General features: G+C 33.2%; 1 protein-coding gene across 28 annotated transcripts in view; it reads right to left on the reverse strand.

Annotated features, from left to right (window-relative positions):
- The window catches only part of TCF7L2 (transcription factor 7 like 2), a 206,372-nt gene that overhangs the window by 23,259 nt on the left and 164,682 nt on the right, over positions 1–18,431 (reverse strand). For 23 of the 28 annotated variants that reach the window (XM_026670590.2, XM_026670493.2, XM_026670598.2 and 20 more), the window contains 3 exons: positions 15,809–15,941; positions 11,198–11,300; positions 8,762–8,848 (listed from right to left, as the gene is read on the reverse strand). In XM_026670590.2, the coding sequence (XP_026526375.1) occupies positions 8,762–8,848; positions 11,198–11,300; positions 15,809–15,941 (323 nt within the window). The remainder of the gene's footprint in view (positions 1–8,761; positions 8,849–11,197; positions 11,301–15,808; positions 15,942–18,431) is intronic. The other 5 variants (XM_087964533.1, XM_087964532.1, XM_087964529.1 and 2 more) reach the window with 1 other exon arrangement.

The raw sequence follows: 18,431 nt of genomic DNA on the forward strand, positions 1-18,431 counted from the left end.
TGACAAAGGAAGATTGGCTTTTCAAAAAGAAAATGCAATGAATAAGCTATTTCCCAAAAGCTCATTAAATTTCATGGCCTTAAATTATAAAATAAAATCCAATTGTCAATAGTTTTTTTTTTTTTAAGCAGAATCAGAATACAAAATTACTACAACATGGATGGCACTTGAAAGTATAGGAGTAGAATTCTGCATCTATGGGTTGCCCCTATTGTGGTGGGGATCCTGGGGGATATAAAAGCTGCTTTTGACTTAGATCATCCTGACTTGTGTAGAAAAGAGAAATATTTCCTATACTCTTATATCACGGACTATATAGCATTACAGTGCTTTTACCTCTATGGCAGAGTTCCCCAAAGTGGCCAAAATTGATCTTCAAGGAACCATGGGACTATACAAGGTTGATACTATTATTATTTTGTTTGGTTGCATAATCACTCCGTTGTTTAGATTGGGCATTTTTGTCCATTTATCAAGTCCTTCCTAAGGATCCCAGATAGGCAGATATTATTGTTTAATAATATTATAGATATTCTCACAGGATGTAAACTATTCCAAATAAAAATGCCTTTTACAATTGACTGGTTGTGATTTATCAATGCTGATGGTGTTCAAGTGATGCTCTTTTGGTATTTTGGAATTGAACCAAAGGTGTTTATTAATATTGGTACTATCTTTGTTTATTTTTGCCACAGTTGTCCTACCTCCCTTTGCTGGTCTTTCTATTTTGGTTCTCCCCCATCCCAGTTATTTCTCTCTTATTCTGCTGCCTCCAGGTATTTCAATGTCCAATTTCTAGGGTTTTTTTTGTCTTTCTTATCAACAATTGTTGAATCTATGGCATATGCTAGTAATGCTTGAATTCTACAGCCTACAGAATTCTACATAGGATACTTTAGCTTCTTCATTTTCTATTACTTTATTTATTTTGTAGTCCTACCAGTTCTTGCTTGAAGGCAAATGTCACTTTGGATAGCAAGATGGGTAGCATATAAATTAAAGTAAGTAAGTAAGTAAGTAAGTAAGTAAGTAAGTAAGTAAGTAAGTAATAGGCATTTCCTGCAGATATTCCACTGTATCATTGTTTCTTTTTTGTCATGCCGTTGTTTGCAGTTGGTCTGTGTGATATTGCAGCACCTAATTAGGTGGTTCACTGTTTTTTTTGCTTCTTAACAGAGGCAGCATTTGCAGTCTTCTCAATTCTGCCTTGTATACATTTTTATTCTTAAGGCTGGGTCTTGGGCAGCATTAACCTTCCATTTTCCTGCTCTTAGCCATTCCCCGCTCTTAACCATTATTGTCATCTGCTTTCCTGTATAATTATTTTTTAATGTATCAGCCATATAATACTTTACCTCTACATGTACCTATTATACTATTCATTTGGTCTTTCTTATAAATCAGTTGATCTTTTTAGCATTCAATAAGTCTTTATGGTTCAGTGCATTTTCTTCACTGTCCTTCAGATATTCTTCCAATACCCTTTTTTCAAGGACACCTATTTTTTTGGTAATTAGAATTTGTCAATATCACTTTGTAGATGAAGGACATGATTCGTTATTGTTATTTTTCTATTTTCCTATTCAGGGTTTTTACTTCAGTTCAAGCTCAATCTACTAATCCAGATGTATATCTAATGACTGGAGTTACCTAGCTGTTAATTGCCTTGATGGTGTTCCACCAGTGAGGTTAAAGATCTTTTCCATTCTTCTGAGATATTCACTACTGATCTTCTTCTTGACTTCAGTATGCTTGACGTTGTTATCTTGAAAGATGCCCAGGTATTTGTAGTGACCATCTTCATTCATACTCTTGATGTTATTTCCATGGGGCATCTGAATTACCTCAGTTTTCAGTATTTTTTCCCTGTAGATGGTAAGGGTGATGTATTTGTCCACTTTAACCTCCATTGTAGTACTAAAGAATGTCCTCCTTCATAGGAAGCAAATATATTCCACACTAGCAACTTTTCACTGCCTTGTAAAATACAACCAAAAATATCTTCATTCCATACCTCACTCCATTGTCTATAAACTCATCTCTAAATCCTCTGCTAACTGAAGGAACACTTTGACACTTTATAGCCATGTCCTGATTTGTTCAGTATTGTACACAGCTGAATCAGTGCAAACAGTAACAGTGATAGTGACTCTGCTTAAATGATTCATCTCTTGACATTAATCTCATTAACCTTAATCTATCAGCATTAATCAGAAACTGTGTCTTCCATTCTCCATGAAATTTTGCACAAAGCTTCCAAACTTTCTACTGACTTGATTTCTAGGAACCTGATTATCTAATCATATGTCAGAGAATCAAATACCTTCTTGTAATCAATCCAAATTAAGGTAGTTCTTAACTTCTGACCAAAATTGAGCCCACAATTATAGTCATAACTCATGAAAATCAATAAGCAGGTCATCATGTGATCATGCCCAATTTTACAATCTTTTTGTGGTAGTTGTTATGTGAACATTGTGATTGTGAAGCTTCCCATTGTAAGTTGAGCACTATCTGCACATTCAAGTTGGTTTTCCTTCTCTTGAAGTTTTTTAAAATGATCTTGTTTATTGGAAACTGATCTTTTGAGCAATTTTCTTTCTGCTTAGGTGGAGTGAGCTTGTTTTCAATTGGATGCTTTTGGACTGCCTCAGCCCACCACACTAATTAGCAATTTGAAAGTTGTTGGTAAGCAGGAAATTGTCGTGTAGTTGCCTGGTGCTGCCTCTTGTGCTGGATCTTTCATTATCAAGTAGGTTTTACCAGATGTTAACCAATCTTCAATTTCACTTCCTTCTGGTATATTGTTAAATGGCTAGGCAATGAGTGGGTTATGACCAAAAAATATGCATTTCATTTTCACTGAGTATCAAACAATTCTTGATTTTCCTTGCCCTTTTCTCCACCACTTCCATTGTTATTACACATTTTTCATTTCAGCTTCGATTTGCAAGTCCTGGTACTTTTTTTTTTTCAAAATTGATTCTCCATAATCCTAGCATCACCTAATATAGCAACATCAATGAACCAGACTTTCTTCTTTTCAACACCAGTTATATCAGTCATGTTGTAAACAAGAGGTCTATCTGTTTGGATCTTTAAGTCCTAGAAGATCTTAACTCATTTTCCAAAATGTTCTCATCTTGCTTTTCTACTGAGAAAATCTGAAAAAATTTTCATTGTTAATTGCAAAAGGCTTGGAAGCATAGATATATTATGCTTATACAGCATCCTAGTTTCTTGGGAAGCTTTAAGTGCATGAAAACCAAACCAATTTAATAATTGGCAATTGTGATTTCACACTGTTGTGAACGTATAACATTTGGAGCACCACTTGGACACCAAAATCATCATAAGTTAATTACAAATTTACTTTCAATAGCTCATATTTCTGTAAAAATATATTTAATATCTTTAATACCACCAAACAACTACATCTGCCTATGCCAGATCCTTGGGAATGCCAAATCCAATTTAAACATCTAGTTGTCACCAACCATAATAATAATAATAATTTTTGGAATAGCTTACATCCTGCAACATTACTTTTAATAACATCAAGCAACACCATTTGCCTCTTGCAGGTCCAGAGGAAGGACTCAAAAGATGGATCAAAATGCAAAATCCAGTCTGAATATCTGACTGACCATTCGATAAACATAATAATAAATTTGGCCTTGTCAACATTAGGATAAGTATCTTTCTGGACATTATCATTTTTATTACTTGTCATTGCTATGATCTCACTTTTATTAATAATAATAATAAAAAAACAAATTTTGGCTACCAAGCAGCCAAAACTGATAATAAAACCTGACATTTGCTTTCCATTGTGGAAAATCAGAAATGGAAATTCAATTCTTGACAAATATTTTTAGTACACATTTTGCAAAGGAATTGGGACTAGGGAAACATGTTCATGTAAGAATAAAGCAGATAAAATCCTGTACACTGATAGAATTTAAATACCAAATGGCTAAATCATCAGGAGCTCTCAGGGAAATTGGCCAAGAAACATTGATGCAAGTTGCCACTAATAAAAATGATGGAAATATAGTTTTAAAAGTTGTAGAAAATGTATAGATTAAAATATTGTAGGATTTCCAAACACAAACTGATAATGTCTTGGCTCATAACACACAAGATTTTATTGCGGTTGAAAAGAAGAAAATGTGGATAATTGAGGTGGTGATACCAGGAAATATTGAAATAGAAGACAACGATTTGCAGCAGATATCAAAATCTGAAAATTGAAATTGAAAGATCATGGCATTAAGTGGTCATGGCATGCCATTGGTTATTGCCACTAGGTATTATACCAAAAAAATCCAGGATGGCACTTATAAAGTATCTAATTGACAAAATTTCTATCTGTCAATTACAAAAGGCCACACTGATTGGATCTGAATATATACTACATCAATATCTAGAGCACCACTAGGACACCATTGGCATTGACAATGTAAATAGAAAAAGTTGTAAAAGACAGCTTTACTTGGAACAGGTGACATCATATAACAATATGTTTAACATCATAAAACAAGAAAATCTGCCTATCCTAGGACCTTTGGAAGAGCTGAGAAGGTGGATGAAATTGCCAACCCCTATCTGGCTGAATGCGCAAATCCCCTCCTCCCCCATAATGCATGGAAAAAACCTTACTGTACTACCGAATAGAGCCACATTATCTCCGTCTGTGAAAATGGAAAATCCATTTTCTACAGGTAAAACTCTTGTGGAAAACAATGAAAAACATCTAAGGTCTTATTTTAGTGCATGGGTATACCTCATCACCTAATGAGTCATTTCCTCAGAAAGGATTCACATTCTTTGACATCTATAAAAACAAATGGGATAGAAGAAGAGATTGGAAGAGAACAAAGGACAGAAAATGAAAAGAAAAAGGTTTTAATTCCAGATTAAAGACTAATAACAGAGTTAACAGAATAACAGAGTTGGAAGGCACCTTGAAAGTCTTTTAGTCCAAGCCCCTGCTTAGGCAGGAAACCCTATACCATTTCAGACAAATTGTCCAATCTCTTTTGGATCATGGTTGACTATGCAAATTGGGTGTAGTTTTATTGATACCTTGTACAAATATTTGCTTGTTTTTTCAATTACATTCCTTCAAAAAATATGGATAAGCAGTAGATTCTCTTGAGTGGAATGTCAAAACCTAAGGGATGCACAAGGAAAAAAACATAGTACCAAACCTAATCTATTTTTATGAAGGTTGTATTAACTTAAATAGTTCTTAACTTTTAAAAAGCTAGTAGACAAAAGGATAAGCAATGATACAGATGTGTTAACTTTAAAAACAAGTTTGGAAAGTCAAATTATGGCAAACTGGATGAACAAGGAAGAAAAATAAAAGGTGATGAAGACATACCAGACATATCCTAAAACAAAGTAATAACAAAAAGTAGCTATTTATTTCTGTCTGATTTTTGATAAGAATGGGAAGAACTAGTTATACTAGTGCTAAAAACAGATGATGTTGCAATTACATTTTGCTGTGTAAGGAGAAAATGTGTATTATTATTATTATTATCTATGTAGAAATACACCCTTCTCCAACCTGGAATCTTTCAGAATTTCCCCCTGGGAACATGGCCTTTGGGAATTTTGGAACTAAGCTTTCAGCACCCAAAAAAATGTCCTGTATTAAACTGTATACTTTAAACTCTGATTGTAACAATGCATTGAATTCTTTATTTTAGTGTCATTAGGACAGGATATTTTTCCCATGTGAATGAAAAGGAAAAATTCACACTATTCTCTATCTATAACTTCTTTCCTAATTTATTCTGGGAAAATCTTAGGCAAAGTCATGACGAGATGAAACTAAACCTTGTGATAAAATGTCTTGACATGTAACCTTGGAAAAATAATATATTTAAAGCTCTGAAAAACTCTAAATTTAGGAAAATGCTTAAAGAATGGGAAAAACAGTAAGGATCATTGATAAAGCAAAAAAGAGTGAAATGAAGAAAGAGAAGGTTTTCCAATGTTCTAAAAAACAATGATGATTCCCGACTTCAAACCTAAAATCTGCTTAATTTTAAAAAGCTTAAGATTCAGTTTCTGAGTTTAGTGTTATTCCACAATGATGGTTTTACTTTGGATGAAAAAAAAAGTTGAGTTTGAAAGATGTACGTATATGCATCAAAATGCCAGGAAAGGAAGCTATACTTTACTTTCTTATTTTCATAAAAATGAAAGGGCACAGTGTCAAAAGTATTAAATATTAACCAACAGAATTACAGGTAGTCCTCAATCTATGATGCAATCAAGCTCAACATTTTTGTTGCTAAGTGAGTTAAGTGAGTTTGCCCCATTTTGTGCCATTTTTTTTTTTGCACACTTCTTAAGTGAATCACTGCAGTTTTTAAGTTAGTTAAATGATTGTTAAATGAATCTGGCTTTTCTATTGATTTTTCTCATCAGAAGGTTGCAAAAGAGAATTACATGACTCCGGGACATTGCAATCATCAAAAATGCAAAAACAGACTCGCATTTACTGAATTTTGAGCACATGACCACATGGACGTTGGAACAGCGGTTAAGTGTGAAAAACAGTCATCAGTCACATTTTTCAGTGCCATTGTCATTTTGAACAGCCATTAACCAAAATGTTATAAGTCAAGGGCTACCTGTATTCATTACAATATGGCAATATAATAAAAGCCACATTAATAGTAAAAGCCACATTTTTCAAGGCTATGACCCAGTCACACAACAGTTGAATTAATTGTGCCATTTGTGTGACTGTGTCATAAAAAAATTTAAACGTCTTCTCTGTGTATCTGATACATGAACTGCTATGTACATATGGGTTTTTTGCTTTGTGTCTCTGAGTATATAAGGAATAGTACTCTATACATTATATAAGAGACAGAGTGAGATCCTCTGGCTTTGGCTCTCTTCTGGAAGATCAACATCTATCTGAATTGCAATAAACACTGTAAAAATTCTAAGTAGCTCATTATATACCCTGTCTGCTTTTATGGCTCCAAGCCAGAATATAATGATGAGCTGTAACTTGTTAAGGACAACTAATTTTTTGTTCCCGGCTGTCTCTGGGTCTTATGTCTCTTATTCCCTCTCACTTTATTTCACTGTTGACATGTTTCTGTTAACTGGATGTCATCTGCCTGCCTTGATTTTATGCACAAGCAGTGGGATGCATTTTTCCATGCAACTATTCTTCTTTGAATTGCATTGAGTTTGTCATTATCCTCTCATTTTCCCCTTGCACTTGTAACATTTCATCTATTCCTGCCTCATTTTATTTTATTTTTTCCCCCTGAACCATGGTGCACCCACATTATGCTTTATACATGATCTTGCTCCCTTTGATGCCGGCAGATTTCAGAGCCAACCCTCGTCAGGAGAAGTGCCTACGACCAATTTAGCAGGCTGAGGGCCCCGAGCTTCAACATCTCAATCTAAAGGGGGTCACAGAGTGGCACAAGCGAGTGTCAGCAAGTGCTGTTTAATTGCCAATCTAGGCTTCTCCGTGGTGTTTAAAGTATAATGACCCATCACTTAATTCTGAGAAGTCCTGGCCCTGCTGCTGAATAGAATGAATATCAAAGGATGTGCCAGAGTAGGGCAAGGACCATACAATTCTTATAACTGTTGTAAGTATAATAGACTTGTACTTCTGTCATCCCCTTATCACAATAATGTATTTGGTTTGCTGTATACCCCTTCTAACTAGCTCTCTTTCATAAAGGCCTAGTTAAGGAATATATTGTCTCCCTTTCTCTCACACTTCCCTCTCTTATGAAAAACTAAACAAAATAAATAGAACTACCTCACTGCTAACAATTAAACTGAAGTTCAGACCCTGCTTATCTTTTACATATATACAAAATTAATAGCAAAATAACAACAGACTATGGAATTTTAATAATGTGTTTGCAGGTAGATTTTGTTTATTTGGTTTTCCATTGGCCAAGAAACTTCCTTTCTACTTCTTCAGATCCCTGCTATTTTTAAGACTCTTCCCCTTCTGCTGTCTAGCCTTCAGAGACATGAGGTTGAATCTAGATACTTGCTATGTAATACATGCTAATTCAATTATGAGCCATCAACAAAATGGATTAGCTGATTCAGCCCATCAGGAGAGTCTAAACCTCCACCGATTTAATTAACTGGACTGAAAATCAGATGAACAGAGAATAAAACTATCATTAGGAGCAATTAGTGATTACTTAAACATAGCCCTACCAAGCAGTTTGTAAATAAACTATCATCTCTTGGAAAATTAGGTGGAATTAATTGGAGTTTGGGGAAAAGAAAATAAATATGTATCTCTTAATCAGTAGAGGATCAGGTGGGTCTTTTCATCTGAAGTAAAAATATTTGGCAATGAGGAGAAATTTTAACACCCCTCTAACAGCACAATAAGTAGATTGCTTCTGTTCTTCACAAGAAACTCATGTCAGAAGGAAGAAGACATTCGGAAAACAAAATGTGTAAGAGCATAAGCTCCTGGTTTTTTAATATCCTAGGGTTACTAAACTACTTTTCTCCAGTCAGCTTTCAGTTAAAACAAATTAACTTCTAATCACAATATTTCATTATATATGATAGGGTTTTTTATGGACAACAATGGAGGATAGTTTTTCACATTAATTGGGAAGATTAGTGTATAATTAAGGCATATGATTTAGCAAAGCTTTGTCATTCAAAATGAATAATAAATGGAAGTAGCAGTTGACCCATATCTTAGACCCAGGTATTTTGAACTCACCTTGACATGGAAGCATTGACAGTTAAAGCAGTGGGATAGGGATGTCGGAATCCTCCAGTTGTGATTGGATAGACTGGCTGACCTTGCCTGGAAAGATAGGGAAGGAAATGAGTAAAAAAAAATAACAAGTATGGGTTTTTTTTTAAAAAAAAGTTCTCTGCCCAGTAAGTTTTATTCTCTTTTGATTGGAACAAAAATCTTGGGCATTGTACAGCAACAGATCAAAGGAAAGAAACTTAGAACAATTTGAATGCCATAAATCTGATACGAATGGCTAATTAAATTTTATAACCTCTGCTTATGTCAATAGAGACCCTCTCCCCAAGCTGAAACTAGGTGTTTTGTTGTAATAATTAAAGGCGAAGTCTTGCTTGCTTTAATGGAGCCATCACACTAATTGAGGGCTACACATCCAAAGGAAAACAATAATGAATGTAAATTTATACCAAAATAAAGTACAGTGAATCAAAGGACTTCAGTTGCGCTTTGGGCCTCTTTTGGTATTTAGATCTCGGTGAGAAAACATTAAATTAACAGAGCTTAATTTGTAGCCTTTTGTCAGATTAACAAGTGTTGACAAGAGTTACCAGGGGAGAGTCCCCAAGAAGTATTGTGGGTAACCAATAGACAATCATACCTCATTATAATAATTAAAAAAATACAGCAACACACCAAACAACATTCTTATGAAAGCTTCATAGATTTTTCTGACTGAGGTTTATTTGTCTATGCTATGTTATTTTTTTATCTGTAATGTTTGAACTGAATGGAAAAGATTTTGTCTGGTATGTACTGTTATTGTTGTTGGTACTATTAATATCCTAAATACATCCAATTTGTTTTGGTATGAAGTGGATCATATCTTTGTTAAATGTAAATTGGACAAAAAAGCATAAAGAGATAAGTAGAACAATCATATTTTTAAAGTATTTGATATTGAGGAATTTTTGCCATGAATGTAGTATAAATACAATAATATGGTTTATGTAAATAAAGCCAGAAATAAAACTGTTAAAGAAACTGTTTATTTCTTTTTTTTCCATAGAAGTGATTCATGCAGATATATGCTCCAGAGGTAGCTAATGAAATAACACATTGTAAAAATCTTGCTACTATACAGAAATGCATTGCTTTGTTCATTTGTTAATAAAAATCATTAATTTTTTTCAGTCTCTGGACCATACTTCTCATCTATAAAATAAAAGTAACTTGTATAATGTCAAGAAGAAGGCTTTCACAAAATATAATAATAAATAACTTTATAGAGGTATGCACAATGAAAGCCATTTGTTGGGCAAAGCAGCTGACAACCTTCTACTTATCGAAAATAAAACACATTAATAGTAATTTGTATAATGTTATGAAAATTTGCATACTTTGTATTATTAATATGCAAAGGAATGTGTAACATAAATATGCAATATAGGTTTGCCATGTAGATTTTATTAATCGTAGAAGCTAAAAATTAGAAAATTCAAAAATCACGAAAATAATGAGCAAAAGCCAAACATGCTAAAAATGTTGAAATATTATAGTGCCTAAAATATCTGGGTTATTTGACCAGCTAAATTATATGAATATTTGTACATTTTATTGAGACTCTCTTATCTTGAGCAGGATGTTGTAATAGAAAGGAAACCAGTATGTTCCCAGAATTATTTGCTACTGATATAATTAGACTAAATTGTCTAACTTGTTGACATTTGTGTTTCATTAAAAAAAAGTTTGATAACTTCCCCCTTTTTTGTTTTGTTTTCAACTAAGTAAAACACTGAAAATTATGCTTGAATAATTCTAGTGTGATCCTCATATTCTAAATCATGTCAGGTTCATGAACTACTGTAAAGTTGTCATTACCTAGCTTTAAAAAGGCAATAAACACTCTGATTAAAATTGGAATCCTTGATTAATGTTCATGTTATTTACACATTTTAAAAACAGTTTGTTTCTTCATCAATAGTTTCCTTATCCAGTCATGTAACTCTCTCTTAATGTTAGAAACATGTTTCATAAAAATAAAAAAATATTACAAGACATGAAAATAATGTATCTCTGGGGATGAATACAAACAACTTTAAGTATCATAAAAATAACCTCAAAATTAACAAATAGCTAACATTAAACTCTCTTGGAATTTTTATTTGCAATACTTTGTACTAACATTTGAAATAAACATTTCATGGATCATCAGAAATTAAAACAAATTAAAAGCTGCACATCACATCATTCTTACTCAATATTCTATGTCCCATCATTTAATTTGTATTGACCAAATTATTGATTTCTCAGTGTTATAAATTGGCAGCTGGCTTGTTTATTTTAAAATGCACATTTTAGGCAAAGGAAATAACCATAATAAACATCCCCTTTTATGCATACATCCACAAATACATTTATACATTAAAAAATTAAAAATTAAAAAATGGAACTCCTTACTGTGGTACTAACCATCCTAGCGGATGGGGAATTTGCCCTACAGTGCCCGGTGATAGTGGATAATAAGGAGATATATCTGGAGGATGTGGAGGCCGTGGAATTCCTAGGAAAGAGGAAAAGAAAACATCACAAAATTGGGTCAGGGCAAAGCATAAAAAGAGAAAAATGAAGGAAGTAGCACACAATCCTAATTTCTATGCTGTATTACCTATTTTCAAGGGCAAGGCCTACTCACTGGCCTTCTCTACTGGAACAATCTGTTTAGTATAGTACTACAAAAGTAGGATAATTGATCTGTCTTCTTCTCCACACTCAAAGACCAGAGGATAACCTTACAAGGATAAAGTTCTCGCTCTACCTCTATTTTGTGCCATCAGGTGAGTTGCTCCTTTTATCCATACCTTTAATAACTGAAGAGGTGTTTTTCAAAAATAAGATCATCTTATGATGTGATGCCTTTTTCCTTTCTATTTTCTCCCTAAAGTTTCCTTCTCATCTTGCATGGACAAATTTGTTCCAGTTTTTGTTTGTTTTAAAACTTTACAATCCTGATGACAAGAGAATCTTCAACCCTCTTCATGGAGGTGGGATAGTGTCATCTGTTATTTGATGCATATTAATGCTTCTTTTCAATTACTTGAGTATTTTTCCTTTGTACTTAACAAAAATTTAAATTTATTACAATATTAATTAATGGACTACTTGATGTATTTATAATCCATGCCAACACATTTAGTCTGGCAGCATGAGTACAAATAATAAGTCTTCCACTGTGCCCAAAAGGATGGTATATTTTTCCAAGTGTTCCTGTCCATTCTACAAGAATTGACAGGACAGGCATGATTCAAATCTTGTCCATCAAACAGTGCCATCTTGGGGGGAAGGGTGGCAAGAAGCATGCCTTCTCTGTCAAAGCACCTATCTTTTGGAACACCAGGCCCTTCAGATTCACTTGTTCTCAACCCTGCTGGCATTTTCTAAGAACTTGAAAATGTTGATGTTTCCTTAAGCATGGGTTTTGGAGGTTTGGTTATATCATCAATGTGATTTTTTTTTAAAGTATGGTTATTGTATGGGCTGGCTTAGATTGTCCACAGGCACAATTATGCTATTATTGTGTTATTCATTTTATGCTTATATTTTCTTTTTTTTAAAAAAATTAATTTGCTATCAGAGTTCAAATTGCAATATGGCAGCTATAAAAATTGTCTTAATTAAGTAGCTCTTCCATTGGCATAACCCAATAGAAAACCCAAAGAGAGAACATTTAGGATTTGACCTTAAAGCTATTCTGATCCTCTACAATTCAAGTTATAAAAATAAACACAAAGAGATGCTTCCTATCTTCTGTCACAGTTGCTATGAACAAGCAGTTCTGGGAATGCCAAGATTCAACACAGAATGCATACATTTATTTTATATCATTTTACCATTATATTCAGGTAACTGAAACCGTAAAACAACCTCTAGAATTTAGACTTAAACTTATGAAATTGATGTAATTCACTAAAATCAGAAGTAGGATTTCTGGTTTCTGTGTTAAGTCACATTAGAATAAAAGTCAAAGGAGACAGTTACATTTTATACAGTTTTATAAATGACAAATCAGCTATTCATTTAATTAGAAATTTATTTTTCCTCTAAGCAAACAGTAAGCAGGAGTATTTGGATAAGAGATGTCATAGAGAAGCAAATTCTTTTTATGCCTATCTCAGCATAATCTGGATCAGAATCCCATCTTTTACATTTGTAAGGTGGGGAAAAAACAGATATAATTTCTAAGGATAGGGATAGTTTGGCCTTTATATTGTGAGAACTGGGTACACTATAAGTAATACTGTTTTTGTAGAGATTTGTATGGATTGGGTAGATGCAGCTTGATTTCTAATAACATGCATACTGTACCGAATCCGGTTTTATCACTAAATTATATGCAATAGAGAACAGCGATTAATCCTGTTTTTTAATGATTAAATACAGTTGAAATACGTATTTACTATATATAGTTCAAATATATTTAATCAGTATTTTTTTAAATATAGTTGAACTTGAATTTTTTTAAAAAAAATCTCACCTCCCAGTTTTGTGTTGCTGATTGGGTTTTTAAGTCTTTAGCTAAGATAAATGAATGCCTGGAAAGAGTTTATTTGGAATTGTCCAAATATGTAGCTGCTCATAATGATATTTCCTAAACTTGTATCCTTCCAATGTGTTATGATCACAACTCTTTGGCCATAGATTTAGACTAGGAAATTTCAACATATCTATAGAGAATAGATTAAAGAAAGATTATAAATGTATATCCTATAATGTTAACTTTCTCAGGAGTAACAGTTGGTTAGTATTTTAAAGTGGCTTAATGCTTTCCAGTGCAGAAAAAGCAAGATTCGTGAGAGAAAACATTACAATAAAGAGACACAATATCCACAGCTCTAAAACTATGTTTAAGTTGTTCAGAAAGCCTTGATTATAAATTAAATCTTCCTGTGAGATATTTTCAGGTAATGGCAAGTTTCTTTTTTTTCTTCATTAGCTGAACAGATTAACTAGGCTTTAAAGATTTAGTGAGTAGTTTACACCCTTGAAATAATGTTTCACAGAGCAACGTTCGTAGATGGATGCATGATATTCCTTTGCAAGTTAGAATTTAGTAAAATGTAAGAATAGACAATTGTGGCATGTGGAAAAATGTAGTGCAATAATCCATGCATTTCTCGACACATTATTTAAATTGTCTGAAACTTTAGTAATCTTTAACCACATTTGACATATATTCAGATTATCAATTTTACTTTTTAATTTTTTTTTCAAGTTTAATTGGATTAACCTCTTCCTCGCAAGGTCTACTTAATGCTGATAAATCTCAACCATGTAAAGATTAAATCTCAACCATGTAAAGATGCAATTATAATTCTTTAAAAGGTAAGAGGAATATACTGCATATAGTACCAAACTTTTTTAAAAATGCTCTTTAATATCTAAAAGTGCTTGAAATTTATTATTAACAATAATAAATGGCTTTGAAGACTGGTAAAGACAATGTTATTTATTTATTAAACTTATATGCCACCCAGCTTGCCTACAGGTGACTCAAAGAGACTTACAATCACTAAAAATATTGTCCCATTTCTTCATTAAATGTTGATTTACAAAATTCAAAAATTACCATGGCATTTTTGTTCAGACAATACTAGGGCTCGTCCTGTTCAACCTTGAATCAAAATGGTCTTGAACAATTCATAAACCTTGATCTGACCATGAGAATGCCTTGAATAGCTACAATGTAACTTTTTGAAAGAAGTTTAGGTCAAATCTGGATTTCCTTCTTTTTGAAATACTTTGATTAAAATGTGACTTTTTAATCCTTTGGCCAGGATTAAATTGGATGTTAAATGAAATGGCCACTAATGAAATTGTGACTCTGCTTATGATCTTATTTTATCTTATCTTTTCTTTAGAGACCTGGGAAGGTCATACATTCAAGGATCAGTCTTAAAGCTACTTTTTCATCATCCTCATAACAGGAATAGTTGCTCATCAAGGGAGTCACTAAACAAGTACTACCTGTACTTATTTAATTTAATAATAGTACAATTGGCTTGTTTTGTGAGATTTAGAAATGTAGTTTAAATGCAACTGAACACAAAACTATTATTATGTTTTGTGAATAATTATGGCTGTTATACAACACAATATATAGATACAGCACAACAATATCAGATGCATAGTACAGCAATATCAGCATCAGATGATTCAATTTTACCTATTTTCATATGCTACCTAAAGACCAGAGCTTTATGTGAAATTTGGATACATTTAAATATATGGGAATAATTACTTCAATAATATTTTCTTTCTGTAAACTTAATATAAAATGTTCATATTGATATAAACAGATGGTTAAAAATTCCATTGTAAAAGTGAATGTTTTCTCAGGATTTATACAAGTAGTCCTCAACTTACAACCACAACTAAGGGCCAAATTTCTGTTGCTAAGCAAGGTGGTTGTTAAGTTAGTTTTGCACCATTTTATGACTTTTATGTTGTGTTTTTGTTAACTAGTTTTACTCTTGTGAAACTGGTGAGTTACTGGAATCAATTGATTAGGTGACATATAAATATATAATACATTAACAAATGATCAGTGGACTTCTAGAATATACATATATACATATACATACATAAATTTGCTCATATAGCTTTGAGAAAAATAACATTGTTTAAAGAAATTTATCTATTTTGAGCAGCTTTAGAAACAATTGAGTATCATCTTGGTAATTTTCTTTAAACCACAGATTTAATTTCTGGATGGTATCGAAGTATCTTACCAAAAAATAGACATTAGAAGTGGACTGAGTTATCATTAGTGTGCACTGAATGACAGGTCACACAATTTCAAAGTGATGCATAAAGCAAACTATGTCTTACATAACTTGTGAATTTTCTTCACATACAATTAGTCTGTTTTTCCCCCATCATTTTAAAATTCTTTTTCTTATACTTTGCCAATGTTTTTCTTCTTTAATTGACCAGACATTATGCCTTTTAAATAATTGCTTTAATGTCTAGCATCTTCTCAAACATCCTTCTGGAGTAAGTCTTGCAACCTACCTGTTTTGGGATCTACATCGGCTGGTAAGTGTGGAGGAGGATTCCCTGGCGTGAAGTGCTCATTGCTGTATGTAATAAGCGGTGTAAGAGGATGTACATGGTGTGGGTGCTGCACAACTGGGACTTTGTTAGACTGTAAAAATAGAAAATAAAAAGTATAGGAAGATGTTGCATTAATATGTTCCAAGTAGATATACTAAAGAAGCTGTTTATGCATATGCACATGTGCCCACATGCACACACCCACACAATCATACACACAGATACAGTCACAGATGTTTTTAGCATTTATGACTCTTTATGTGCAGAATGTGAGAATATGTTCAGGAGTTTTCTTTATTCCTCCTTTGTCTTATGCTTTGGGATTCTTAAGTTTACTTACTAGGAAGTAAGCTGAAATAAACTCAATATTGTTAAAAATGAAATTTCCTGATCTGTAAAATGAAGCCCCTTTACTCTCTTGTAAGAAGTTCTTCACAGTCACTCTTGAAAGCCACTCTTTATATGGTTAAAATGTTTTTTTCAGTGACCTATCACGTCATTGCCATGGCTATCACAAAACACTCAGGACAAGTCATGAACTGGCTAGTGTACCCTCCAAGAGACCAATTTAAAAAAAATAGCTTCCAGTGCCCCTGCCCCTAATCCCAACGTAACTACATCACTTGTTTTTGATGCACAGTGAATTACGGGGTGCCATGGAGACTTATCTTTAAACGAAATGGAAAGCCAAGAAGGTGGGGCAAGCTAAGGGTTCTAGCCAATGGAAAATCACCCATTCTGAAGTTCCAGCATTTGTATAGCAAATTGTGCTTGCAGTCTTTCCTTTTCCATTGTCTTTGAGCTAGAAGAGGTCTGATATGGTGAGAAAATGTAGCAAATGCTGTACATGGAAGAACCTAGGCTTCATTTTATTTAAACTCTCTATACCATGATATATTTTGAAGAGTGTAAAGATTTTTATTGCGATATAAAGAAACATCTTACCATTTGGAACAAAACTGCTGTTGTAATATTAAGGTTTTTTTTTGGTTTGTTTCCTTTGTTTAAATTAAGACATGGTGTTTGCACCATTAAATTCCGAGGCTGTGTGTTGTTTACTGATCTCTACCAGGTATAAAAATATTTTTCACCCTTTGCCAAATAAGAAGCTCTAAAATTGCTGACACACAGATCTTACAGTCAGAGATGTGTACACTGCAGAGTTTACTTCAGGGCACATAGTTCTGGTCACACTTAAAATCCATGTGTCAGCAATTGTGCTGCTGGTGGACAGGAACCAACCTGAACCAATCATGCAGCTGATCCACCTAGAAACAAATTAGCATGGGCCCTACAGTATTTAAAAGAAAAGGAAGATTTTGCCTTTTTCAAATGCAGCTATCTCACTATAATACAACTTTTTTTCTGAATACTTTTTAAACTTTATCTTCAAGATATATTCATGTTCAGTTCCATATCTTTCTTAAATTAAAATTTACTACTGACCCACCATCTATTTCTTTTAATTTTAGAAGTATGTCCTAAAGAAAGAAAAAATAATAATAATTTCAGTTCCTTAAACCAAAAACAAAGCAAGCAAGCAAAATCTATCTGATTGTCTTGAAGATGGCAAAGCCTAGGTGTGAGACAAACATCAGGGAACTGAATGGGACTTACTGAATTCCAGGGACACTTCTTCTAAATAGGCATATAGGCCAGGATCCCAATTTTCAAATAACAGAAGATATTAATATGTACTTTCTCATTGGCAGTGAATACAATTTAAAGGGGGGAGGTAGAAAGGAGCACATGCTTAAAACCATGTTATCACTCTCAGAAATAAAATATCAAATACCAAATTTTGTATTATAGTTGAACTATTATTGCTCCACAGCAAAGATAGAAAGAGAAGAAGAAGAAAATAAAACGGGGAGAGAAGAATATCTTTTCGTTTTTAATGTACAGTAAAATGTGCGCGTGCACACATACACACACAATCACATACAAATGAAATAAGCAGAATGCTGAGCCATTTTTTCCTGTGAATAATCCAATTGCAATTCACGCAGATTCATGCACCCCCACAAGAGAGAAGGAGAAGGGGGAAAAAAAACCCTATTCCCTATAGAGGATTTACACTAAAATCCTACAAGAGGGACATTTAACCAGATTAGGTAGCAGCAAAGATAAAGAGTCTAGTATTAGATGAAGAATGGATTAGTGTCAACTTTCATTTTCAAATGTGTCTTCATTTCCTTTTATTACTTTCAGTAAGGAACAATTTGCATTAACATCAAGTAAAAGGAATTACATTAAAAGAATAGGGACAGTGAGTTGTGTCTACAAGTGCCACCTTAGTCCAGGAGCTGTCATAGTGTTTACCATTATCCTTAATCTAGATTAGCAATTGTCATTCCAAAAAGAGATGGATGGATACTTTAAAAGAATGCAAGAAAACTAGAAGATTTCTTCTTTTAAAATTACATGAATTTCCTTTGAAATACTTCAGTGTTTCAAAGCATGCTTCATTATGCTATGTCAAAATTGCTTTGTAATTTTTCAGTTGGACTGAAAAAAAAAATCAATAATGTATATGCGTGATGAAAATTAAAATTGTACCAAAGCTATTTAACTACTATAC

The sequence above is a fragment of the Notechis scutatus genome, chromosome 4 (assembly GCF_049901735.1).
Source record: "Notechis scutatus isolate UNSWTSFEM ecotype Mainland chromosome 4, rNotScu1.2, whole genome shotgun sequence".
Taxonomy (NCBI): domain Eukaryota; kingdom Metazoa; phylum Chordata; class Lepidosauria; order Squamata; family Elapidae; genus Notechis; species Notechis scutatus.